The sequence below is a fragment of the Ascaphus truei genome, chromosome 3 (assembly GCF_040206685.1).
Source record: "Ascaphus truei isolate aAscTru1 chromosome 3, aAscTru1.hap1, whole genome shotgun sequence".
Lineage (NCBI taxonomy): Eukaryota > Metazoa > Chordata > Amphibia > Anura > Ascaphidae > Ascaphus > Ascaphus truei.
The window spans coordinates 288,126,613-288,152,968 of NC_134485.1; the positions used below are offsets into that span (position 1 = coordinate 288,126,613).

Genomic DNA, 26,356 nt, shown 5'->3' on the forward strand with positions numbered 1-26,356 from the left:
TTTAGAACAAACATTTACTGTGTCAAAGGCGCACCAGAAATAGAAAAATGATTAAATACATTCCTAAACATTATTTCTCATCCATTTGTAACCTGCAAGCATTGTGTTCCCTTGAGGAGCATGAGGAGTCTGCTATGTGTTATAGCTGCTCAAGTGGAAAATGGGGATTCGGTCTGTTCAAATGCCTTCAACGGAAATACCTTGGCAATATCTGCATTGTAATGATAAGGTAGTTAAGAAAACCAACTCCTACACGTCCTGTTCCAGGAAAAAGAAAGCTTATTCTTGGCTGCACTCTTTTTAGCTCGTGCAAATGCAGTTGTGCCCTGGGTTTTAACAAACTTCGTGTCAGAATGGCATTTTAGGTCCCACTGGGCTGAAAGGAACTCAATCTAATAGCAAACCTATGTATTAAAAAAAAAACTACACATAGGTATGATTTTGTATATTTATCAAAAAAATATACTATTGATAAATATTATTTTGCATTCCTTGTTTTTAAAAAAAATTAAATTCAATGACGCTGCCGATGACCTCTCGGTACTGTACATTGCTTTAGGTATTTTATGTGATATATTACTATGTTATGTTCTGTATGAAGTGATCATTCTGCATCTGATCTGTAAGCAAACAGAAAAGAACAATGGCATAAGAACAGTTTGGGAGTACATGTACTAAACGTCGTATGGGTCAATGCATTGCGATCCCACGCTAACTGCCATTGGCTTTCATGGCAGTTAACGCGTGATCGCAGTGTGTTAACTCAGGGGAGTGCAAACTTTTGAAGCTGCGCCCCCTTGTCTTCCCTTCCCCGGCTCTCGCGCGCGCCCCCCCCTACCTTGTATCCGCTGCGGGTCGTGACGTCACGTTGCCATGGTGACGCGTCACACAGCCGGCTGAATCCCAGTAAGTGGAGTGTTGCAGGGGCCTCACGCGATCTCCCGGCTTTTAATTAAATGCCTGGGGGAAGAGCGCGGGTGCCTCTGCAACCGCCCACGCCCCCCCAGCAAAATCTCCCGCCCCCCAGAAAAATCTCCAACCTCCCCCCCCCCCCCCAGCAAATTAAAGCAACAAAATCTCCCGCCCCTCAGTTTGCGCACCTCTGTGTTAACTTATAGCGGAGGTTAGTGAACCTCCCCCTTTATTGGTAAAAAACCTTTTCCTTTTCTTCCCGCTGTGAACATAAGAATTAGGAAGAAAATGATTCTCTTGCTATCAAATAAGTGCCCAAACGTCCTTAATAAAAAAATACAGTAATAATGTTTGTGGTATGGTTTGCATATCAATCAATCATGACTGCCCTAGCATTTTCCTCGCCTTTTAAAGAAGTCAAATTATCTTAATGTAGCCGTCGGAGAAAGTACTCCTTTTACACACGGAGACACAGTCTATTTTGATTCACTGTTGATTCCATTACAGAAACTAGATTTGAAAAACGTAATGACAGTACAAATGTACCCAATCTGAGAACCAGCGGGGAGGAGGAAATGAAATGTAAATTAGGGGATTTCGATGGTAAAATATGGTATATAGAACATGAATTACGAGATTAAGAAGGCACTTTGCACGATTTAAAATAAAAAAAAAGGTGGAAATGGCTTCCTGTGACTAGATTTACTGGCCACGCACTTCTTTAACCCAGGCTGTGCAATGCGGCAGGCTTTATAAGCTTGTAAGGATCTGTACAGGGGAGTAATCCCTGTTCAAGTAATGTGCCTTTAATCTAGCAGTGTGGTGGTTAACTGCTGGTAGTCAATTAATAAACACCACCTGCCTGATTTGATTGCTTACAAAAGCCTGTCTGTTGAGACAGGAAGAGACTCCTTAGTTCACTAGTGGGCTGAACTTTGGAGACAGAGCAGTGTTCTTGAGTCTCCCAGGAGAGACTGACCAAGAGAACACAGATCTCTGGAGCTGACCATGTCTTGAGCTCTGCCACAAGACACAGCAGAGCTGATTTCAAGACACAGGGAAAACTACTAAACCTGAAGCTGAACCAGGAACTGAGAAGATTTCCCTCCAAGAAACAGATTAGACTTTCATTCTTAAGAGACTGCTTATATCTGCTTATTTCATGCTATATGTTTGGGGCTGGGAGAAATGCTTACTAAGGGAGATGTGAATTAATTGCATAGGATTTCACTAGAAATACTCCCAAGTGAATAGAAGCTTTGTTCCCCCTCCCCCCCCCCTGTGTTTGGATGATTTCCTGATGAAAAGGAAAAGGCACAATAAAGCCTTATTATAATGTCACCTTATAAATGTCTCCAATTGTGTACCTCTGTGAACGTCCGTCTACATATGGTGTCCGAAGTGAGATGAGAGGTGTCTTTGTAGTTAAAAAGGACAGGAGATTTTTATGTGAAATTTTTTTTGTTATGCTTTTTGCCTACAAACAGTCTGAGCAGCTTAGGAAAAATAAAATAAAAAAAACCTCATGCAGCAGAGATCAGAGTTAAAGGGACACACCACTGAAACTTACACTGCATTGAAACTTACAAAACCACAGATGGACTCTTTGCCCCAATCCCAAGAGGAGAGAGACTGCTGAAACAGCTAATCCTTATTTGCCTATCACAAAGTGTAATATGGTCATTGAAATAGGGGTTTTGCCTTCCAGCCATAGTCAGGGTTCAAGAAGTGAGTCAGCCCTTAAAAGGGATAGGTGTTTGTTGTTTTCAAAAGTTTCGCTGAAGCAGTGAATATAGATGGTGACCCACGAGTGGTACTGATTTTGCAAATAAAGGTTGCCACACCGCATAGGGCTACCAGCTGTGAATGGAGTATATGCAGAAAAGTGTGAAAATTGATACAAGACTGTGCTGAAGCAGGGGAATTTTTAGCAAACAAATGCTGAGTGTAAAATTGCCCTATAGGGGAAAAAGGGATTTCTGAACTGTGTAAAAGGTTTTTCAAAGCCAATTGCTGAGTGTAGAGTCACCCTGCCGGGAATTAAAAAAATAGTCCACTGCAAAGAATGTTTTTTTTCTGCAAGTAAAAAAGTCTGCCTATATATATCTTGGGAGCAAAGTGTGAAGTGTGAATGCCATAATACCCAAAGATGAGACTGAAAATTACTGAACTCAGGCAGAAAAACAAATTCTGTTGCTGAAGCGGAGATTGCACCTAGCAATTAAATGGTGTAAAGCAAACAGAAGTTTTTTCCTAGCAACTACACATTCAGCATACATAATGAGAGATTATACCTAGCAAGTAAATGGTGTAAAGCAAATAGACATTTTTTTACCTAGCAACTGCACATCTTGTATACCTGATAAGAGAAAATGCATGCACAGTACTGCTGATATTGAGAAGAAAAAAAATCAAAAATTACCCAAGAAAGAAAAGTCTACAGAGATGCCTGTGAGAGCTACGACCTCTACAAGCAAAATATGCCCATCTGTAGGACTACCACAATTGGGGGTTCTAGCAAATACAGTGGCAACAGCTGCAATAGTGCCTCCTGAGGTCAGGAAGAAAATTACACCTGATAGCCTGAAAATGGAGGACAAGATGCAGCGTTCCTGTAATGAACCCTACCCCACGGAAGAGTGGCCCTTCCAGTCCAATAAAGAGGAAGACATCTCTTACGGGGAACCCGAACCGAGTCACACCCACAAAACACCCCAAGAATGATGGGGGTGCCTGAACTCGGCACGAACAGAAAAGACCGCTCCCTTTGATGACGAATATGATCAGCAGGAGACAGAGCGGGAGCAGTGGATCACCGAATATTTCCGTCAGCTATTACAGTTGCAAGAAAAGCCGGGTGGATCCAGTGACGCTGCTAAAATTTCAAATGAAGATGGAGACCCCAATATCCCTGAAGGGACGGTGTCATCCAAATCAAAAAGGCTGAAAAAGAAAAAGAAAAGCGGTTCTTCACTTACCGTGGAAGGAACAGACACGTCCGCAGATCCTGTGGAGGAAAAGGGGGACCGAGTTGCCCTGCAGCCTAGAGAAAATGGAGAATTCGTCCCGCGTATAACTGAATATCCAGAGGGCCCAAGGCAGAAATCGTGCACCCCAAAGAAGTGTCTGTCTGGTGCCAACAGTGAGGAACCCTCAACCAGTCATCCCAGGGAAGTGGAGCCGGAACCAGTGAGTGACGATCCCTTGACCAACCCTGAAGATGCCCTGAAAAATGCCAGGCATGACTGTGATATGCTCCGTGAACAATTGAAACAAAAGGAAGATGGTTACACAGAGCTACAGAAAAATAACGTGAAGCTACAGGAATATGTGCTCGCAATGTACTCTGCAGCCAGGACAGAATTGGACGATCTCAAGACTGAGCTAAATACTGCAAATGCTACTATTTCCGCCATGAATGAAAAGCAGAGCCAATCTGATAAAATGGTGGCTACGCTAAAGCGGAAGTATGAGGAGGCACTGAAGCAGATGACAGTCTTCCAGCAAGAGGTTCACACTCTTTGCATAGAGCTGAATGCCTCACGACAGGAGGTCAACAGTGTCCGGATAGAGGTGGACGTATCTCAGAAAGAGGTTCAGACACTCCGCAGAGCACTGGATGCCTCACATCATGAGACCAACAGCTGCCGCACAGACTTGGAAATTTCCAGAAAGGAACTACACAGTCTCACTGAGGAGCTGGACATTGCTAAAGAAACTATTGCCAATCTTAATACAAATCTCCAAGTCTCCCAGAAGGAGCTTCAGACCCTCAACCTAGAGAAGGATCTCTCACGCCAGGAGACTTTCAGTCTCAAAGCAGATGTGCGTAAATGGAAGGAGGACTGCAAAGAGGTCCTGAATAATACAGAGACTGAAAAAGGAGAACATTTAAGATTACAAAGAAAAAACGTAAAACTCAAAGAAGAAAATTTTAATTTGACAAACGACGTCAAAGAAAAAAATGAAAAGCTGCACGAGCTTAAAGAAATAAATAGACTTTTGGAAGGTGAGAAGTTTGAAGCAGAGCACCGACTGCAGAACCAACTGCAAGGTCTGCGTACGCACCTCAAGGAGGCAGAAGAGAAGCAGCGAACTCTGCAGGATGACAATCTGCAGGCTGTTAAAGAAATTCAAGTGCTGCAGGAACGTCTGATGACCCAGTATGTCCCCGCAAAGCAGCATGAGAAACTGAAGGCTACCCTGAGCATCACCAAAGCAATGCTAAAAGCCAAGCTTAGAACCCAGGTGACGCGGCACAAAAGGGAGCACAAGAAGGTCCAGAAACTGAAACAAGTAACTGTGGCCCAAGCAAAGAAGTTCATAGTGCTTCACAATGCAATAAAAATGTGGAAGCAAGCTCAGAGAAAGCAAAGCAGGCAGATAAATTCCCTGAGAAGAGACTTGAAAGACGCACTCAAAAAACAGGGATCTCTCGCGGATGAGATTACAGTCCTACAAGGACAAGTATTGACCCTGACTAAGCGTCAGTGTCCCACAGCCTCAAAAACCCATGAAGACAAGGGTACAGTGAGAGCTGGGAATACCGCTCATCTGAAAGACAAGGTTGCAAAATTTGAACCAGCTAAACAAGCACTAGCAAAACCTTCAGCCACCCAGCAGGCAACAAAAGAAGGTACTCGTGCTGAATTAAAACCAGAAGAATCCTTAGCTGATGAAGCTGAAAAGATGGGACATTCTCTGGAAGTGGGTGTGGAACTGCAACTTAACCCCAAAGAGGCTGAACAAGCAACCCGATTGAGTGGGAAAAGGGCAGAGAGACAGCTTCAAGAGCGGAAAACTCAAAGGGCTGTTTTTTTAAACGCTCTGCAACTGCTGCCATACAGTATGCCTACAATAAGATGAGCACCCGACGCGAGGGAAATCTCATGACCGCGCACGTAGAAAAAAGACTATACTTGGAAAAAGTCCTCCTCAAGCGACTGAGGGGTGCTGATCTCAAGCACCTTCAGGAGGAGACACGAATAAACTGGAGAAAGGACTCCAATTCCAGCAGGACTGAGGGTTCTCTTCCTCCATCCACTCTCATTCAAGTCACAGAGATATCTAGAATGAGAGTGGAAGGATGGGCTTTGGCCGTGGCAAGCCCGAGCTTCCCACAAACAGGGGAGGTATGCAACAGGGGAGTAATCCCTGTTCAAGTAATGTGCCTTTAATCTAGCAGTGTGGTGGTTAACTGCTGGTAGTCAATTAGTAAACACCACCTGCCTGATTTGATTGCTTACAAAAGCCTGTCTGAGACAGGAAGAGACTCCTTAGCTCACTTGTGGGCTGAACTTTGGAGACAGAGCAGTGTTCTTGAGTCTCCCAGGAGAGATTGACCAAGAGAACACAGATCTCTGGAGCTGACCATGTCTTGAGCTCTGCCACAAGACACAGCAGAGCTGATTTCAAGACACAGGGAAAACTACTAAACCTGAAGCTGAACCAGGAACTGAGAAGATTTTCCCTCCAAGAAACAGATAAAACTTTCATTCTTAAGAGACTGCTTATATCTGCTTATTTCATGCTATATGTTTGGGGCTGGGAGAAATGCTTACTAAGGGAGATGTGAATTAATTGCATAGGATTTCACTAGAAATACTCCCAAGTGAATAGAAGCTTTGTTCCCCCTCCCCCCCCTGTGTTTGGATGATTTCCTGATGAAAAGGAAAAGGCACAATAAAGCCTTATTATAATTTCACCTTATAAAAGTCTCCAATTGTGTACCTCTGTGAACGTCCGTCTACAGGATCCATGTTAAAATGGATAAGAAATACCATGCGTGTCATTTCCCAGAATCCCTGGCTGCAGTGGAAGCATCGTATGCTAAGAGATAATGGGGTAACACAGGGTTGCAGGACCTGTCTGAGACATGTGGATGTGCTCACACGTGATATTTGTATTTGCTGTACACAAGATTTAGAATGGGAATGACAGGATTAACAGAAATTACAGAATAATAAGATTTAGATCTGCTTGTGTGTGTGTGTGTGTGTGTGTGTGTATATGTGTGTGTATATGTGTGTGTATATGTGTGTGTATATGTGTGTGTATGTGTGTGTATGTGTGTGTGTATGTATGTATGTATGTATGTATGTATGTGCGCACACACAAACACACAGACGAAAATAAAAATGAGCAACTAAAATTCCAAATCTTAGAAGCCCACTGAAGAACTAAATGGGCAACATACTATAGTTCCATTGTAGACATGTCAACCATTTCAAGTATTTTAGCAACATAACTCACACGTCCCGGGCAAAGTCCCTTTTGCAAGGCTATATATATATATATATATACATATATCATACAGTATATACACATATCATACAGTATATATATATTCTTTATTATTTATTTATAAAATATTTTACCAGGAAGTAATACATTGAGAGTTACCTCTCGTTTTCAAGTATGTCCTGGGCACAGAGTAAGACAAATAATACATGTTTACAAATACAGTTACATAAATGAACAGGGTATACATTATATACAAGACATTGCGTGCACAGTTAAACAAAATATATATTATGGCGTATGAAACAGTTACACACCAGATTAAAATGTGAGTCAGCCTTAGATTTGAAAGAACTTAAACTGGTGGTGGATGTGAGAGTCTCTGGTAGGTTGTTCCAGTTTTGGGGTGCACGGTAGGAGAAGGAGGAACGGCCGGATACTTTGTTGAGCCTTGGGACCATGAACAGTCTTTTGGAGTCTGATCTCAGGTGATAAGTGCTGCATGTGATAGGGGTGAGGAGCTTGTTCAGATAACTGGGTAGCTTGCCCATGAAGAATTTAAAGGCAAGACAGGAAAGGTGAACTTTGCGCCTAGACTGTAGTGATGACCAATCTAGTTCTTTGAGCATTTCGCAGTGATGTGTGTTGTAGTTGCATTGGAGAACAAAACGACAAATTGAATTGTAGAGGGTGTCAAGTTTGCTAAGGTGGGTTTGAGGTGCCGAGCCATATACTATGTCTCCATAGTCAAAAATTGGCATTAGCATCTGCTGTGCGATACGCTTTCTGACCAGGAGACTTAGGGAGGATTTGTTCCTGTAAAGTACCCCTAGTTTGGCATAGGTCTTGGTTGTCAGGGTATCAATGTGCATTCCGAATGTTAAGTGGGAGTCAAACCATAAGCCCAGGTATTTAAAACTAGTAACAGGTTAGGGTGGTGTTAGCGTTGGTACTTATCTGGAGCTCAGTCGCTGGAAGCTTTAAAAATGTAGTCTTGGTCCCAAATACCATTGTTACAGTCTTGTCAGTGTTTAAAAACAGTTTGTTTTGGGAAATCCAGTTTTCGAGTCTCAAAAAGTCAGACTGAAGTATGTGTTGAAGGTCAGAGAGGCTATGGCTGTGTGCATATAGGATTGTGTCATCTGCATACATGTGTATTGAGGCTTCCTTACAAGCTGTGGGAAGATCATTGATAAACACTGAGAAGAGTAGGGGCCCCAGAACAGAGCCTTGCGGGACACCACAGGTGATATCCAGGGGGTTGGAGTTAGAGCCCGAGATGGACACATGTTGGGATCTTCCTGATAGGTAGGACTGAAACCAGTTTAAAGCATGCTTCCCTATTCCAGAGCTCTGGAGTTTGTTAAGCAGGATAGCATGATCAACTGTGTCAAAAGCCTTTGCAAAATCTAGGAATACTGCACCAGTGAGTTGTCCCCGTTCCATTCCACACTGGATTTCATTGCAAACTTTTAGCAGGGTAGTTACGGTGGAGTGTTTGGGACGAAAGCCAGATTGGAATTGGCTAGGGAAATTTGTCTTGGTATAGAAATCGCTTAATTGGGAGTGGACACATTTTTCCATGACTTTGGATAGAATTGGGATAAGTGAGATTGGCCTGTAGTTTGAGACAGTGTTTTTGTCCCCACTTTTGAAGATTGGGACAACTCTGGCAGTTTTCCAGGTCTTAGGGATATGGCCTGCAGACAGGATAGAGTTGACTATGGAAGCAATTGGTTTGGCAATGGCTGGGGCACCTAGTCGTAGGAACCTAGATTGTAGTAAGTCAGGTCCGCATTGGCTGCTTAGTTTTAGTTTGAGGAGCGCTTGTGTAATCTCCTCTTCAGATACTGGGCCAAATGGAAAATTGTGGGCAGTGTTGGGAGGGGGTGGGGCTATAGGGGTACTCCCAGGATGGGATTCAGATTTGTGGTTTGGGCTGCGTTTCGCTAATAAGTTAGTGGCACACCCCACAAAGTAATCATTGAATGCATTTGCAATGTCAGTGGTGTTTGTCAAAGTAATATCCCCCTTAGTGATATTACTTGGTTGTTGATGGTTAGGAGGCTGGAATATATTGTTGATAACCTTCCAGAAGTTAGCTGGGTTTGATGTATTTTGGTGGAGATTGTCAGAGTAATATTGTGCTTTTGCATGCCTTGTTTGCCTTGTGCACATATTCCGCATGCATCTGTAGTGATTGAGATTCTTGGTAGTGCCAGTTACTTTGTAGCATTTCCACAAGGTATCCCTGAGCTGGTAGAGTGCAATAAGGTCAGTTGTAACCCATGGAAGGTGGGCCCCCCGTACCCTTATTTTGCGTAGTGGAGCATGGGTATCGCAGAGTTTTAAGAACTCTGATTGGAAATAGTCGAGCGCAGAATCAGGGTCAGGAATTAAATCAATTCTGTGCCATGGGCAGTTGGTAACGTCACCCACACACACACACACACACACACTGTATGATATAGTATTTCTTTATTTATATAACGCCAAAAGTGTACTCAGCGCTTCACAAAGAATACAGTACAGGGAATTATAATAATACAATAAGTGCAGCAACAATCAGACAATAGGAAAGGAAATCCCTGCCCCAAAGAGCTTACAATCTAAGAGGTTTGATGGGGAACTTACAGAGACAGCAGGTGAGGAAATAAGTGCTGTAGATGGCAGTGCTTGGCCACAGTGGGTGGTAGGAGTGACGGAGTGTGGGAGAATAGCCATGAGTGCAGGCTATTGGGATGCCTGATTTGTGGGGAAAGTTTTAAGGTTAGTCAGTATTAAAAAAAAAAAAAAAAAAATGTGTGTGTAAAATAATATTTTATACCAACCTTGTTAGATTTAAAAATAAATAAATAAATGAAGAAGAATAGCAAAATATTTTTTACATAGTAGTGATACCCTTGAAGATAAGCATGGCTAAAAAACAGATATATATATTTTGTTTTTCTATCTTTTTCCCCCCTTTGTATTATTTTTTTTTGATTGCGATTGATTCGATTTTATCTTTACTTTAGCTACAATTGTGAAATTCCTTTATTTTCTCACATGGTAGCAATGAGTGTTACTTATCCACCGCCCACTGTCAATTGTCATTTAAACAAATCTCTTCCTATCCTTCATTTTTTTTTTTCTACCTCTTTCCTTTTTTTTTTACTCCAGTTTATCAATTTAGTGTCTCACATCGGTTTTGAGGAATTTTGGCCCAATCCTCCTTACAGAACTGCTTCAACTCTGTGACATTTGAGGGCTTCCTTGCATGGACAGCTCGCTTCAGGTCCTGCCACAACATTTTAATGGCTTTTAGATCAGGACTTTGACTAGGCCATTCTAATACACAGAATTTCTTCTTCTGCAGCCAGCCATTCTTTTGTCAATCTGCTTGTATGTTTAGGATCATTGTTTTGTTGCATGACCCACCTTAACTTCAGCTCACGAACGGACGCTCTGACATTCTCCTCTACAATCTTCTGATACAATGCAGAATTCATAGTTGTGTCAACGATGGCAAGCCATTCAGGTCTGAGGCAGAAAAGCAGCCCCAAATCATAACACTCCAACCACCATGCTTGACGGTTGGTATGAGGTTCTTCTATACGAACACAGTGTTTGGTTTTCGTAAAAGATAAGGTTTCTCAGAGACCTACGTTTCACTCGTTTGTCCAGAAGACAATGTTACAGAAGTTTTGTGGATCATCTATGTGCTCTTTGGCAAACTTAAGATGGGCAGAAATGTTCTTTTTAGAGAATAGTTGTTTCCTCCTGGCTATCCTTCCAGGAACACCATTCTTGTTCAGTCTTTTTCTAATAGTTGTGTCATGAACCCTCACATTAGCCAAAGCGAGAGTGGCCGTGGCCTGCAGATCCTTGGATGTCACTCTGGGGTTCTTTGTGACTTCCTGGTTAATTTGCCGGTTTATTCTTGGAGATATTTTTGTACGACGGCCGCTCCTGGGTAGAGTGACCATGGCCTTCAATGGTCTCCATTTGTAGACTTTATGTCCGACAGTGGATTGGTGGAGCCCCAAATCTTAAGAAATAGTTTTGGAACTTTTTCTAGACTGATGATCATCAATAACTACTTTTCTGAGATCCTCCCAGATTTATTTTGGTTCAACTCCATTCAAATGAATACGACTAACGTTTTCTCAAGAGTAGTTGTGGCCAACTCCACTCCTCAAGGGCCACCAACAGGTCAGGTCTTAAGGATATCCTTGCTTCAGCACAGGTGGCTCAATCAGTGACTCAGACAACTGCTCTAGACCACAGAGGACGGCTTCACTGAATGATGAGTAAGAATCCAAGGCCCATATTTACTAAACTCTGCTTTGCCAAAAGAGACTGTATGGCCCACTTGAATTGACGGTCTTATGACGTAGTACTGACCAGTAAATATAAGTGTCATTCTGAAAGTAAAACTCAACTTCTGTTCTGCTGCACCGATACCCCAATAAAGACCACTGCTTTAGAGCGGAGGAAACACAGCTTTAGAGAATGAGGCGAAAGAAAACCAACTGCCTTTCACACTAGTTACAATTCACATCTAAAACAGGATTTTCCCAATATATCCATTTCATCCCAGTACAACACACATAAAACCTGATCTGTGTGTGCCACGAGAAACTTGAATACCGGACTTCTGGAATGTTAGCGTTGGCCCAAAACACCGGGATTATTATGTGCACCCAAGACTCCCGGCCCCAATAATACAACAAGGGTGAAAGAAAGACATGAAATACAAAACAATTTAAAATAGTTGTACCAGTTGCAATTTACATGTTAACTACTGATGCGTTTGCAAAAAGAACACACAGAGTTTGGCAATTACAACCAAATATATTTTCAGTACAAAACAATTATGTTAAATAGCTTTGCACTAAGAACCGTCTAAAAGTTCATCACAACCTGTAAGCCTGCGGAGCATGTTCTATGTTTTTATTTTGAGTTGTACTTTTACATTATTCTTTAATGAGTTATCCGATTAGCAAATCGGTCACTAAAATCCAAGTGTCAAACTTGCAGAATTTCCCATCCACGCAAATCTGGAACCCACTGACTGCATATAGAATCCGTGCCCCATTGGGCATCCTGTAGCACTAAGGTTAAGCATGTGAACTGCTTGGTTAAGGCATGCATCAAACAGCATGGTACAGAAATGCGGCTTCACATCTAGGACACGACCCTCAGCTTGCCCTTGCATTTTTGTTCCTGTGCAATGCTAAGTGACTATTTCATGACTGTGAGAAATTACATCTTCTCAGCAACTCCCCTTGCAACCTTCCCATCCTGGCTTGGACTGTGCCTCTCAATGGGAGAGGAACTGCATTTGTCCCTCTTAGCAACCTATACTGGAGCAGAAATAAAGTAAAAGCATTTCACCATGTAATGCCGTCTGTCATTTTTAAAAATGGTATTAGAATACAAGATAGGTTTAATAATTTAGCAAATATACAATATTCTCCATAGGATACATCTTAAACGCATGACAAAGATCACGGAACATAGAATATGGAAATTTTGCTAGGGGCTATTTAGGATGCCATGGGTAACAATGGAAGGCTTGTGCAAAATAGCACAATCTCTCCACAATAAAAATTCATAGAGGATCTCACAATAAAGTATGCTATACAGATTATAAAACAAATGCAAAGGTATTGAGAAAAATAGAGATATTTGTGACTGTGTATGATACTTTAATAAAGGTGCTATTATAAATGAATGGACACTGCTAAAAAAATCAAGTTCCAAGCGCTTCAAAAGTGTGGTGATTTTTAACCCTGAAGAACAAAGAGTGTAAACTAGTCACATTGTAAATGAATGCAATCCATTCTGAGGCCAGAATGACGGCTTCAGTGGTTTACAACTGGCTTGAAACAAATCAAGATACAAAGGATAATGGGTGCTCCAATAGTTCCAGAATAAGGTAGTAATCTCAATAAATGAATCTATAGGTACAACTCTGATATGGAATGGGTATATTACTAAGTGAGTGACCAAAGCATAATGATTCTCAATTCTCCTGAAGGAAACAGCCAAAAGTGATACTCACTCTGCTATATCCTCATTGGAAATAATAATAAATATCTATAACGCACAAAATCTTGCAGTACATCCTGAGTAATAATAATACATTTCTTCAATGGATCTTACCCACTCCTAGAGCCACATAGATTCTTTAGTGGCGTGTCCAGCCACTGATAGAAGTCCAAACAGCAACAAAAAAGCAGCGCACGGCCCAGGGAGCCAGGTGGTATAAAAATATAAAAATGTATTGAATAATAAACATTACCAAAAGGAGGTGTAGAGCCTCCCACGCGTTTCACACAATAAATGTGCTTTATCAAGGATAAGTTGAATTGCACTTAAATTGAAGTAATGACTCAGACATGCTTACATGGCTAAAATCTGTATGATTTTGTTGGAGATAGGGGTTTTAAAGTAAAGGGGTAATAGTTTATCCCATTTACAAGAAAAACAAACAAACAAAGAGAATAAGATAACTAAACTACAACGTTTCATTTACATTGTGTGTTTACAAAAGCTTTCGATGCCAGTTTCCACAATACTCTTAGAGGCAACCACCACCAATAATTTAAACACCTCTCCCTGTTCATTATGGTCTTTTCTGAAATTGCATCTGCACTTTAATCTTTTTCAAACTGATTACACCTTTAATTAAGGAATCTATTCCATTTTCAGTCAAATGAACAAGTTTCAATAGTTTGTGCTAAGTATTAAATTAGCTGCATTATGAATTTCTGAAAACATACTTTAGAACTCAGCCCTGATCACTACACTGTTCCTGTTGCTCGTGCATGTTTTCCGGAGTTAAGACATCTGCCTACTGTAGCACTTAATAAACAAACCATTACGCACACTGTAACCTGTTGTATTTGGGTTTTTTGTTAGGCCTATTGTACATTTGGAAAGATATTAAACTCTGTGCAGGAACTTTCCCCTTCTCCTTTTTGCTACAGCCCTCCCGAGATATCCGTTTCTCTTTAAACAAAAATACTGCAGGAAAGATAAAGGGATACGGTCCAGGACGTTTGGACCAAATCGCCAACGGCGCTCTGCTGCCAGGACAACTCGCCTCCGGTCGCCTCCCCACCGGTCACCTTTCGCCATCCTCCGAAGACGTTTCAAAATAGTGGCAATGAGACTGGAGCGACGAAGCGCCGATGGCAACCGTTCCATTCAAGGGATATGCGTATTAAGCGGTGTAACGCAATAGGACACCTTGTTGTGTTGGAAAATACAGCCCATTCACTTCTATGGGCTTTAGGGTGTCTGACTTCCTGTGTGAGGTGACTTATGGAGCAAAATTACTAAGTAAATATGGCCTAAAATGTCTACCATGCCCTCATAGGAAATAGTTATTTAGGATTCAATGCACAGAATATGAGTTCTAAGGGAAAATGTGCTAAATGGCAGACTACGGTCGCTCAAGCGTCACTCAGTCATAATGGTACTCTGTGTTCTTAGCTGTCACTCAGTCATAATAATACTCTACTACCCACACTGTTATTACGGCCCATTGCGACCTTAAGTGTCACAGCATCATAATGGCTCACTTACCCCTTATTTGCCACTCACTTTGAATAGCACTCTGTAACACTATTATTCCCCTATTAATACCAGTCGGTGATCCTTAAGTGTCACTGTTTACCTTTAGGTTTCACACCCCAATAATAGCACCATTATAGCATTATTATAACAGCACACTGTGACACCCACTGAATCATTACCTACTTTCAAGTATATGACCGTTAAACCCGATGTTACTATACATATGTTCTCTCCACTCACAATAAGGTGATGTTTGAGTCTGAACAATGTATTTGTCTGGACATCTTCAGCTGTAAATGAGCCTTCAATATGCCATTATATTCCGGTAGTGAAGGTGTTAAGTACTTTTAAGATGTGGATCAAATGCACAAAAAAAAACATTAAAACAAGAATTATCTGTCAACATAAAGAAAGGTTTCATCACTGGCTTTACTTCACTTTTATCATCTCTATGGCGACATATGATGTGTATAAAATGAAGATCTTTGCCACAAGAAACTCCCTTGTACTATAGAGAATAGATTACAATTAAATAACCCATATTGAAGTCAAACCTGTTCTGTAAAATCACATTGAATGGACACATAATAAATCACTTGTTTTACCTCAGACTGTCCTTCCTGGGCACTGCTCTCATGGGTCACACGTATACTCTGGAATTACAAATGAGAAAAACATATGTAAATCATATTATTAGTATTACAAATATACAGTCTTCTAATCTTTAACAAATAATAGCATATTATTAGTATTACCAATATATAGTCATCTAATCTTTAACAAATAATAGCATATTATTAGTATTACCAATATATAGTCTTTTAATCTTTAACAAATAATAGCATATTATTATTACAAATATAGTCTTCTAATCTTTAACAAATAATAGCATATTATTAGTATTACAAATATACAGTCTTCTAATCTTTAACAAATAATAGCATATTTAAAGTGTTAATTTATTATATTAGATGCCCGGTCTTTATTTTCCCCCAGGTTATTTTTACTGGAAAAAAAAGGTGCAAATGCAGCTGGATTCATGAAGTTCAGCGAAGATTTCACACATCACTACCTTTGATGGTGTTGTGACATGACAAGTGCAGGTCACCGCTGTAATAAATAAGCCTGTCCAGCCCCCACCGGCAGATCAGTAAGCAGATGTCAGTATCCCAACAGCTGTATGAAGGTGGATGAAAACTGCAGCAGAACAAGACCTCCAATTGTCTTGGTTTCTTTGCGAACTCTCTGAAAGAGCTCCCGGTTATCTACAGTCCCATGCGCTTACTTTGATCTACAGGTGAACGACTCCTACAATTCTCATAATCTCCGTGACTTCTTTTGGGGCCTGAGCTTTTAGCCATGCTGTTCCCACTCTTTGAAACTCATTATGCCCAAGAGGTCAACTCCCGGGAAATATTTAAAAACCAGACTCAAATACTTACCTTTCACTCAGGCATTTGATGAATGAACCACATCTGAGTTTGCTTACTGCTATGTGTTTTGTCAACCCTGCCCACTGGAATGTTAATAACCCAGGAGGACAAAGGACTCTGAAACGTCACCTGCATTCTGAGCCCCTTCAGACTACATGTAAGTCAACCCAAAAGGTGAACAGCCTTTGGCACAGTTGAAGGGCAGCCAAAGGGTGTGAGCTGTTTGCTGATGTTTAGTAATGTTAAAGCTGCTCTATTGCATTCTGATACTCACCAACCCGCTCATCCCCTGTACCCAATGTTTCAACTTACCCTGCCTATAGATTGTAAGCTCCTTGTGGCAGGGCATCTTCTATCAACACATTGCAGGCCTATCCCACCTCACACAATTTTAATCTTGTCTGAAAATGTTACATACGCCCATAATCATATCTCTAACGGTCCATGAAATGTCTGTGATTTGCATGTATTACGTCTGTTCATTTAATGTAACCATGTATTGTTATCGCAACTTTGTGCCCAGGACATACTTGCATGCACACATGTGGCGTCACACGCATGCGCAGAGCAAGCACACCACAGAGGACAGCAGTTCCGCTACACAGGGAGACATAGGACGCCAGTGCCGCAGACCATTCGAATCGTAGGACGCCACTGAGGAGAACCCCAGAGGACGAATACGCTGGAGGAACGGGTCATATCTGGCATACAACATTGGCATGAATTCGGGGAATGGGAGGTTTCTCGTCACTTTATTAATACAAAGTAAAATAAAATCTGGTGCAATAGGACTAGGCTGGTAATGGCAAAGATAATAAAGGAGGAAAGAAATCTCTCTGAATGCACTCTATACTTATAGTAATGTAATGGTAGTAATATAAAAAAATAGTATATTAAAGAAAATATACAGTAAATATAAAATGAAATGTATAGATTGGTAAATATGTCTATGGCCATACATAAGCAACACGAGCACCTATAAATAATCTGCACATATGGGAGGTACAGCAGGTAAATGACCACATTAAGCCCGAGTTACGAATAGGTATATATATATATATAGTGTTTGAAAAACCCCATTCATTTCAACCAAACGGCAGGGAGTATAAGTATACTCGGATGGTATAGTAGGTCAGATAACTGTAAATGTGTCGACCTCTCAACCATGGAACACAACAAACTCCAAAAACCTGCCGGAAGTTGAAAAAAAGGATACGTGGTCTTACAAATCTAGACCTTGGTATTGATACAGTAGTACCTGGAGTTGTTAGTTTATAGCGAGCACTATGGCAAGTACATAGAATTGTATCAAAAACCATTGTATCAACTTATTAGGGTTAAAAAAAAAAAAAAACCTTAATTCAAAGAAATTTCTTCCTTTATCTTTCTTTGTCATACAACATTGCCTCCCAGACTGCTCTGCATGCAGAACCACAGTGAGAGGAAACGGACACCCCCCACTAAGGCCGAGTCCCCGCTGGCTCGGACCACGCTCATGCTTGAGTGGTGACGTCACCAACTCTTCAAGCATGAGCGCTCTGCTGCACTGCAAATGTTAGAGCAGGAGCGGGGGGCGTGGCTATGAAGGGAGGGGGCGTGTCATTGGCTGGAACAGGGTTGTGTGTGTGTGTGTGTGTGTGGTGTGTTTCTCTATTCTCTCCCTCCACCCTTCCAAAAATGTCAATTGTGCAAGAAAAATAATAAACCTCTCGGTCCCCCCCCCCCCTTCCACCTCTCTCCGTTCTCCCCAACCCCCCTTCCACCTCTCTCCACTCAGCCTATTCTGCCTCTCTCCCCCCATTGGTCAGAGCAGGGTCATGTGCTCTCCGCTCCAAAGATGAACTCTTTTGTCTCGCCAAGCCCCAAGCTTGTGTGAGAGTGCGTGCCTGCGCATGAGCACGCGTGCACAGCGTGAGTGGTAGTTTTACCTTGTATCGAGGTAAGTGCGCCAAGCGTCTTATATTGAGATTATCCTTATGCGGAGGACAGAGATACCTCCCTATAGACCGCACTCACATCTGCCCGTGTGAGTGTTTGCAGTTTTCTTTCTGCATTTGATGTATTCCCTCTACCATTTGGAATTAATCATTTTATATCTGTATTATCCCTAAACATTTTTGTTGTCCATTTATTTGGAGGAGAACATCGCATTTGACGTTTGCCGGTCAATCGAAGAAACCATTATCAGGATCAGAAGAAAAGAAATTTCACACCAGGAGAAGACAGAAGAAAGGAAGAAAAGAAACCTTGATGTGACAGCATTTGCACAAGGCCGTGTAAGTGTTTATGTTATTACACACTCTACTGTCCCTACGTTTATTAGTCTGGGGACTTACACTCCCGAGCTAAATCATTTGTTATCCCTGGCATACCTCAACCTGTGCTCCCCCTTTTTCTCTTTTATTTTGTGAATTAAACTCAGCATACTATAAGAATCGATGAGCCAATCAGATCCATATTCTCTGTAGTAAGAGCGCAGGCGGTCTTTTCAAAGTTGCTTCTGTGCGAATAGCAGAGCAACCGGCTTCAATTTCAAGCCTGAAAAGCCTGCCCACCAGAGTCTAAGTCCAGCTTTCTCGGGCCAAGTTCTGAGAAACTAATGTAGCGGACGCAGCTGCGATTTTATGCCGATTTGAGTTCCAGGAGATTTGCAGTAACTCGCGGTCAGGAGCGACCAAGTTCTCAGAAGACAACTCAGCGGTGGCGTGTGATTTGGGTTCCAGGGGATTCCGGGCTAAGTCCCAGTCAGGGTAAAACTCGCCCAAAGAGTTCCGTGCACCTATGAAAAAAGTGTACTTTTCATCCCCAGTCCCAAAGTAAGTGTGTCTTTTTGTCTGTATTTTGAGTATCATTCTGTGTAAGCGAATTTATGCCGAATAAATGACAATTTAATTCATTACCTTGTTTTGCTCAATGAATGATCCCGGTAAAAAGGTGTAAATAACCTGGTCTCCCGTGACAAAGGGACCTTACAGAGGCCTTCGCCGCTCCCCTGGCATATAATTAAATGCCTTCGGGAAGAGCGCGGGCGGGGCCTCTACAAGCGCCGCACCACCCAAAAAAAAATAATCTTACACCTCCCTGGGGGGGGCGAGACCCCTGTTTGCGCACCTCTGGCTTAGGGGACCATCATTAAACTTCTTCATAGATGAAACCATAGTGCACATAGACTGCAAACCTCATGGGTTTCTGCTTTAAGTGCACCGTGTTTAGAAGAAAGAGAGGAGGTTTTGACATCTCTGTACACTTCAATGGGCCATAAAGTGTCTTATGGAATAACACCACTTCGTACATATGTCTCATGTCTTGTGATGATCAATATGTCACTGATTTTGGGCCCTGTGCTTAATGTAAGTAGCAAAGCAGAGGAAGAAACCTCCAAGCCCGACGCTACTAGCCTGGAAGACAGCGTGTATCACGGGCAGGCTGTATTAACCCCCAGCACATCAGAGACAAACCATGAGAATAAAACGCTGTAGCTGTAATAAATCCTTAGATCACATTGAATGGGAACCAGCTGGAAGCGATGGACCCTTGGTCCCCCAGAGGGAACCGACAGACCCTCGCATATACCAAGAGGTTTCTCTTTTAAATAGTTAATGTCCCATTAAATTTTTGTTATTTTTTCACTTGGCCTCCAGTTCTCGTTTTTTCATTGCTGTGCTCCTACTGTTTTTCCCCTGCTTACCTGCTTAATGTAAGTAGTATATAGCACTCACAGTGGACACAGCGCTGTACTGTACATAGAAGAATTTGCAGGCATGAAAAAATGACTGCTGCAAAGTGTGTTCTGAGTGTTGATATTTGAAGCGGTGAGAAAGTGAACAAAGGGCAACAATGGGCTGGTTATAAACTGGGCTCTTACTTCACCTGCCAGCGACAATCAAATCATATCATTTCTATGTAAATAAAAAAAAAAAAACACACACACACACACACGTTTTGAGCCAAATACCACCATTTGGTCAGAAATATTGTGGCTTAGAAGACGACATTCAAAGTTCTTTAGACTCACACGCTATACAAAAAAAGAATAACTTGAAATGCTGAAATATGTACACGCACAAACAAAGACAAAGACGACAATAGAAACGTACTGACCTCATCTTTTTCTAGGAACTTGGCTCTTTCTTCAGGATTCAATGAAACCGATTCCTCAAGAAACTTTTTCAGAGCAGAGTCACCTTCTAAAGAGTTCAACATAAAATCCATCAGTGACCTGACAATTATCTTCTATGGATTCTTTTGAGAATTCTTTATTTTTCATCAGTTTAGATGCATGAAGTTAGAACGTCTGAGAGATTAGCAAATGGAAATATTCATGCGATTCATATTACTTTTAAGCCATTTGCAGAAATACAGGCTTGCATGCAATGTAAACAATCCATCATTCAGGTCCGTTCTGCTCTACTGCAAATGCCACTTCTCGTTCACTTTCATGACCTAAGTGAGCCCTGATTGCCAAATGTCACATTTAACATAATAATTGTATTCATTTATTATAAAAGGGGCAAAAGTATCCACTCTATTTTCCCTGGGAGGATCCAAGACTTTCTCACTCAATGACCCTTAATTCTCTCTGCACCTCCTTTATTTCTGTCATCTCTTACACAATTACTGTTCAATATTGTAATGAGTGGGTTAATGTATTGTAAGTGATGCAATAACTTCTAGGTAAGTGAATGCAACTTGCTGCATTGTTAACCTGTGCTACCCAGTTTCTCACGGTATCCAACATCTCTCTTTGTCTGCCTCGCCCCCGGTGCCACGCTCTCCCCCCACTGGGCATGAAAAACAGCTCAGCCTTTCCTATGGCCGATTCCTTTAATGCGGCAGCGGCAGCTATCAGCAGCTCCCTCCTGCATTATAGCATATCCATAGGACAGCACGATCACTATCCTTTGCATGAGATGCTGAATGTAACGCCTATTACTAACACAGTGAGAGACTCTCCAAAAAACCCTCGAAACTTTAAGAACACTGAAAAGCTACAAGGAAGCTGTATCAATGTTTCTTACAAGTGGGGTCTCACGCGTTTCACGTGGATTAACAGCATCCTCTGCCCTTAAATCATGGGTAAGTTACATAGGTAACATAAAATTTAATTTTTGCTATTAAAGAATAACAATTGTTTACAATCATCAGTTACTGAACTATTTTAATTCCATGCTACATTTTCTGTGTCACAGTAAACCTCACATCTATTCAAGTGTTACTGCACCACCTACAGGTCACAGTTTGCAACCTAGTGAGGTGGGGGAGACGGGAATACACGTATTTACCAAAATTCAGTTTGTCCCTGTTGTTTGCCACTGTGTGAATAAGGCCGATTGTTCCACAAGCGTTGCTTATTGTTTGTTTCATGAAGTAAACCGAGTTGTTCACATCTTGGCAGTGGGATTTAATTTTCTCTTCCTCCTCAGCTCTGAATAATTCATACTGATTAAGGAAAAAAATAAATAACAAATAAATGGTTGTTAGACAGACTCCTTTATGCAATTCTGCATGGATACCACTGCAACATAGGATTGGGTTATACATTATTTTCTAGTTCACAACAAATGCATACAGTATATAAACACACATATACAGTACATTTGGGGTGAAGGGGTTGCACAATCTGTAATTATACAATGTTCAAATTATGCTCTTCTATCCTGGGAGTGCCAGAAGGTTTGTGGTATATCCAAAATATTGTGTTTAACATGGAAGAATAAAGAATATAAAATATAAATTAGAGCAGCGGTGCGCAAAGTGGGGGTGCGGGAGATTTTTCTGGGGGGGGCGCAGGTGGTTGCAGAGGTCCCGCACTCTTCCCATAGGCATTTACATTAAATGCCGGGGGATCGCGTGAGGCCTCTGCAACGCTATACTTACCTTGATTCTGCCGGCGTCACTCGTGTCCATGGCAACACGTCATCAAATGACGCCTCGGGGTCATGTGACGTGACACGCTTCAAATGACCCTGTGGGTCACGTGACATCACATGACCCCGCTGCATCATTTGACGCCGCATCAAGGTAAGGGAGAGGGCGCGAGCACCAGCAGAGGAACGGCACGAGGGCGCAGCTGCAAAAGTTTGCGCTCCCCTGGATTAGAGGGTAAACTTGGAATGATTCATATTATTTTGAGGGGGAGGTTCACAAAGGGCCGTTGCAGATTTCCACACCCCATTCAGCACTACCTACCATGCAAGCCAAAAGCAGCTAGCACTTGATCGGGTGCGTTTCCCTGCAACATCCCTTAGCAGATCTCCCCCTAAAACGAGCTGTCCAGGCTTAATTGAACAGGTTGTAATTGCAACAACAAAAAAAAAAAAGCACTGAGCCATGTAATAGTTTATTTTACACTTTGAACAGGTCTTTTTACGTTCATATATGCAACATGCTTTGCAAATGTAGACCTGAACCAAAAAAGTGCTCGTGGCTTTTTTTTTTTTATTCCAAAAAGTGCTTGTGGAAAACGAATTTTCATAGAATACATTTTGCTTGTGTCAGGAGTTAGAGTCTGAAATAGAAGTAAACTACAGTGCAGCAATAATTAAGGTTTAATTACCTGGTTCGGCCATTTTTTTGGAAAACCACAGCAGCATGAATTAAAAAAAAAAAAAAACTAACAATATTGTATTTAACAAGTTCAAAAATGTAGTCAAAGATTCTACCATAAAGCATATTGAGAGGACGATTACAGGAAGGTAAAAGTCATTTGTACAACAACACTGGCCAACGGGCCACGCATTTAAATAAAAGCATCTTCATTTTTAGGGGAAAGAAAAGACGCTTTGCGCCCTCACTGAATTTGAAACACTATTTCATACTATGTCTGCTGTTGCTTATTTTATTAAAGGCCGATTTACCTGTTAATTTCTGTGGCACTTACTTTAGGTTGGCAGGTGATGTTGTGCAGAAAAAGAAGTACAAATGTTTTAGTAACATCACATGACAAAAAGACTTATGACAAGGATTTCTTCCACGTGAACATTGATACGAGTATAGAAGTATATACTGCATATTGGGTTCCTGCTCTGAGACTTTTATTCAAAACTTCTAGAATCTTGGGGGGTGGGTGTTATTCATTCAACAGAAACTCCCATTGACTTTAATAGGACTCGCTCTGTGATAGTGTCCCAATCGGCACTATTGCAGTTTAACGAATAGCTCCCTGTAAATTTGCGACACTAAGAAACAGCATAATCAAAATGCTAATTATGATGCCAATTAAGTTGTCAAAGCATCTCCCTGGTTACAAGTCACGAGGAACTAAAAAGTAAAGCTCATTAAAGAACAGATCTATGCTATCAGCATTTACATAATTTGAATGATTTACAAGAGGCGGATGATATGGTAGAACAAGCATACCTGTAAGTGCGGAGAAACAGTGATGATATACCAATGTAATATACATGTAACACTGCTTCCCCCCCCTCTCTGTGAGATTTACTCTGGCCACAGGTCTGTGTGGTGCTAGATACCCGTTTGGTTCAGGATAGGCTGAGCTTCCACGATGTTGTGGGAAAACAGGACAGGCCTTAGGCGGTTTTAGGTAGTAGTTCTTCTCATGGTGCTGCGCCTCCAGTCACAGTAGGCTCCAGAGCTCCGGAGACAGTCCCTCCTGTGACAGTCCTCTGAACATGCCCCTAACCAATAGACTGTAGACTCAGTCAGGGGTATATAAAATGGGATCCTTTATTGCTGCAGCCACTGTAGTTCTTGTTACAGGGGATGCATGATGTTAATAGCAGGATCCAGGTCTTAGGATGGCCCTAGGCCACACTGGTAGGCTGGAGGCCCGGCCAGGCGCCTTAACTCTTCCTCAGCCCATAACGGGGCTGGACACATAGGTATCTACCCCTTGTAGGATGAACCTGGACTAACTAACTTTACATGCTTCCTCCCTAAGGCACAGAAGGGGGAGGGCACTAGGTTTGCACCATGACTGGCTGTACACAGACCCAGTTTCACCTCCACACCCAGTCACTCAGAGAGGCTGCTGGAGCAGGGGAAAACCCAAGATGACAGTCTGTTATAGCCAGCATCTATTAGGGCTTACATAACAGGGGGCAGTAGAAGAGCCAAAACCTACCATGGCTACATACAGTATAACTTGAGCATTGTCAAAATGATATTCAGCAGCAGAATAGATTGCAGCGCCTTCTTGATATTGCCTACAAATATACTCTCTTCAACGTTTCTTGCTGTGACCTAGAGTATGAGGGTTACACACTTGATTTCTTTGTCTCCTGTGCATGCAGGTAGCATCGCCCTGCAACCGTTTCAGCTGCAGGACACATTTACTGTGATGTTAAGAATCATTTACACAATCAAATAGTCAAATAGTGTATTTCACTGCAACAAGCCTGTAGGCTCATTAAGATCAAATTATCCCCTCCCTTCTCTTAAGAACACAATGGCAATCAAATCAGAAACTAGACAACGATTAAGAAGACCGACACGATGGAGACTATACGGATAAAATGATGAGATACACCAGGGTTCATTAGGATTATTACTATTGTAAACTAAAGATGATGATTTTGAAGACTGAGATTTGATTAGATTCTTGCTGTAGAAGCTCGGAATGTCAAGATGATAAATGCCCCCCCCCCCCCAACCCTTTTAATTTCTGTATCCCCCCCCCTCTCTGATCTCCCATTTCTTTTTATTATTCTTTGTTGCTAATATTGAACATTTCAATTAAATTACAAGTTTAAAAAAAAATTATAATTAAGCAGACATACCATTATACTCATCCAGAAATTGGCAAATATAACTCTACACTGCAGCCAGTAAATACTGATCCAAATGTGTCATGCTTATGAACGAATAGAAAAATGCTGGGTCTCTACCCCCCAATTAACATACAATAATGAATGCATATTCATCCAATTGCAGCTGTGACCTGGATTATTGGCTGTCAGAGTGAAAAAAAAAAGTATGAAAATCTTCCACTGTGTGATGAAATGTCTAAAATAAAACAACAGGCTGATGTCAGGGTGTTGAAATATGTAATACTGTGGCAAATGGTGAGGTCAACGCCGGAAATGACCGATTGGTGCAACGGGAATTGGTTTAATCATTTCATATTCAGATGGGCCTACAATAGCCCTAATGGCAGTGAAAGGGTTGATAAGACACACTGCGATTTATTGACCAAGCTCCACAATCATTACTGCATTGGCAACGCCCATGGAGTTAACAATCACTAACACAGTGTTAGTTATACTGAGCCATGTGTGCGCAAGTGTGATATAAAACACATTATTTTATAGTTACTCACCTTTTCTGTCACTGGGAAGAGAAGTAAAACAGCAGAGACGGGTCTTGGCACCATGCTGAGGAGTTCAGGATCCAGGCCATACACATCTACAAACTGCCAGCTGGAGCCAACCCCTAATTGTTTGAGAAACTAGAGGAAAAGAAAGCCGTTAGTGATTAAGAAAATGCAACAAACGCTGGGTTCATGCAGAGCATAACTTGGTAAGTGAACGACTGCAGGAACTCTGATCAGATAGATCAAGGGACTTATCCTATACATGCCAAAACGTTTGGGGATTTCCGGCCAAAAACGTCCCAAAGACATCAAGCAGATCAGCACTGCAATAATGCTGATCAAAAAGGGTGTATTCAAACATCCAACGTTTCGGTCCACTGTAGAACATTCCTTAGAGTGGTGTGATCCTGAGGAAGGTTTCCTTAGTGTACCAAAACGTTGGATGTTTATGGGTGTTTTAATACTCTTTTTGATCACTATTATTGCAGTGTTGAATCTTCTATTCCAAACACACACACACACACACACACACACACACACACACACACACACACACACACACACACACACACACACACACACACACACACACACACACACACACACACACACACTTTTCAAAACATTTTTTGCTACCCACTCTACTTAAAAAGGTACAAATCACCCTTAGAAACAGGTAATAAGTCTAACAGGCTAAAACTAGGTAACCGATGAAGCGCCAATAGCAATGGTGAGATAAGGTAGAGCTAATTGAAATAAATCAAACTCTAAATTCAGGTTCCAATGTTTACAACCTCGAGTGATGATGTACATCAGAACCATTGTATACATCTAAGGCAGATCATGTTAACCACTCGCAGGTGCAGTGAACGCTACCTGAACATAAGAGAAAGACTTCTTCCTCCATTTGAGTAACTGAGGTAGGTACACA

General features: G+C 41.6%; 1 protein-coding gene across 2 annotated transcripts in view; it reads right to left on the reverse strand.

The window, feature by feature from the left end:
* Positions 1-26,356, reverse strand: part of UCHL3 (ubiquitin C-terminal hydrolase L3) — a 59,660-nt gene that overhangs the window by 15,734 nt on the left and 17,570 nt on the right. For both annotated transcript variants that reach the window (XM_075590991.1, XM_075590992.1), the window contains 4 exons: positions 25,432-25,560; positions 21,437-21,593; positions 20,256-20,341; positions 15,327-15,374 (listed from right to left, as the gene is read on the reverse strand). In XM_075590991.1, coding sequence (XP_075447106.1) covers positions 15,327-15,374; positions 20,256-20,341; positions 21,437-21,593; positions 25,432-25,560 — 420 coding nt within the window. The remainder of the gene's footprint in view (positions 1-15,326; positions 15,375-20,255; positions 20,342-21,436; positions 21,594-25,431; positions 25,561-26,356) is intronic.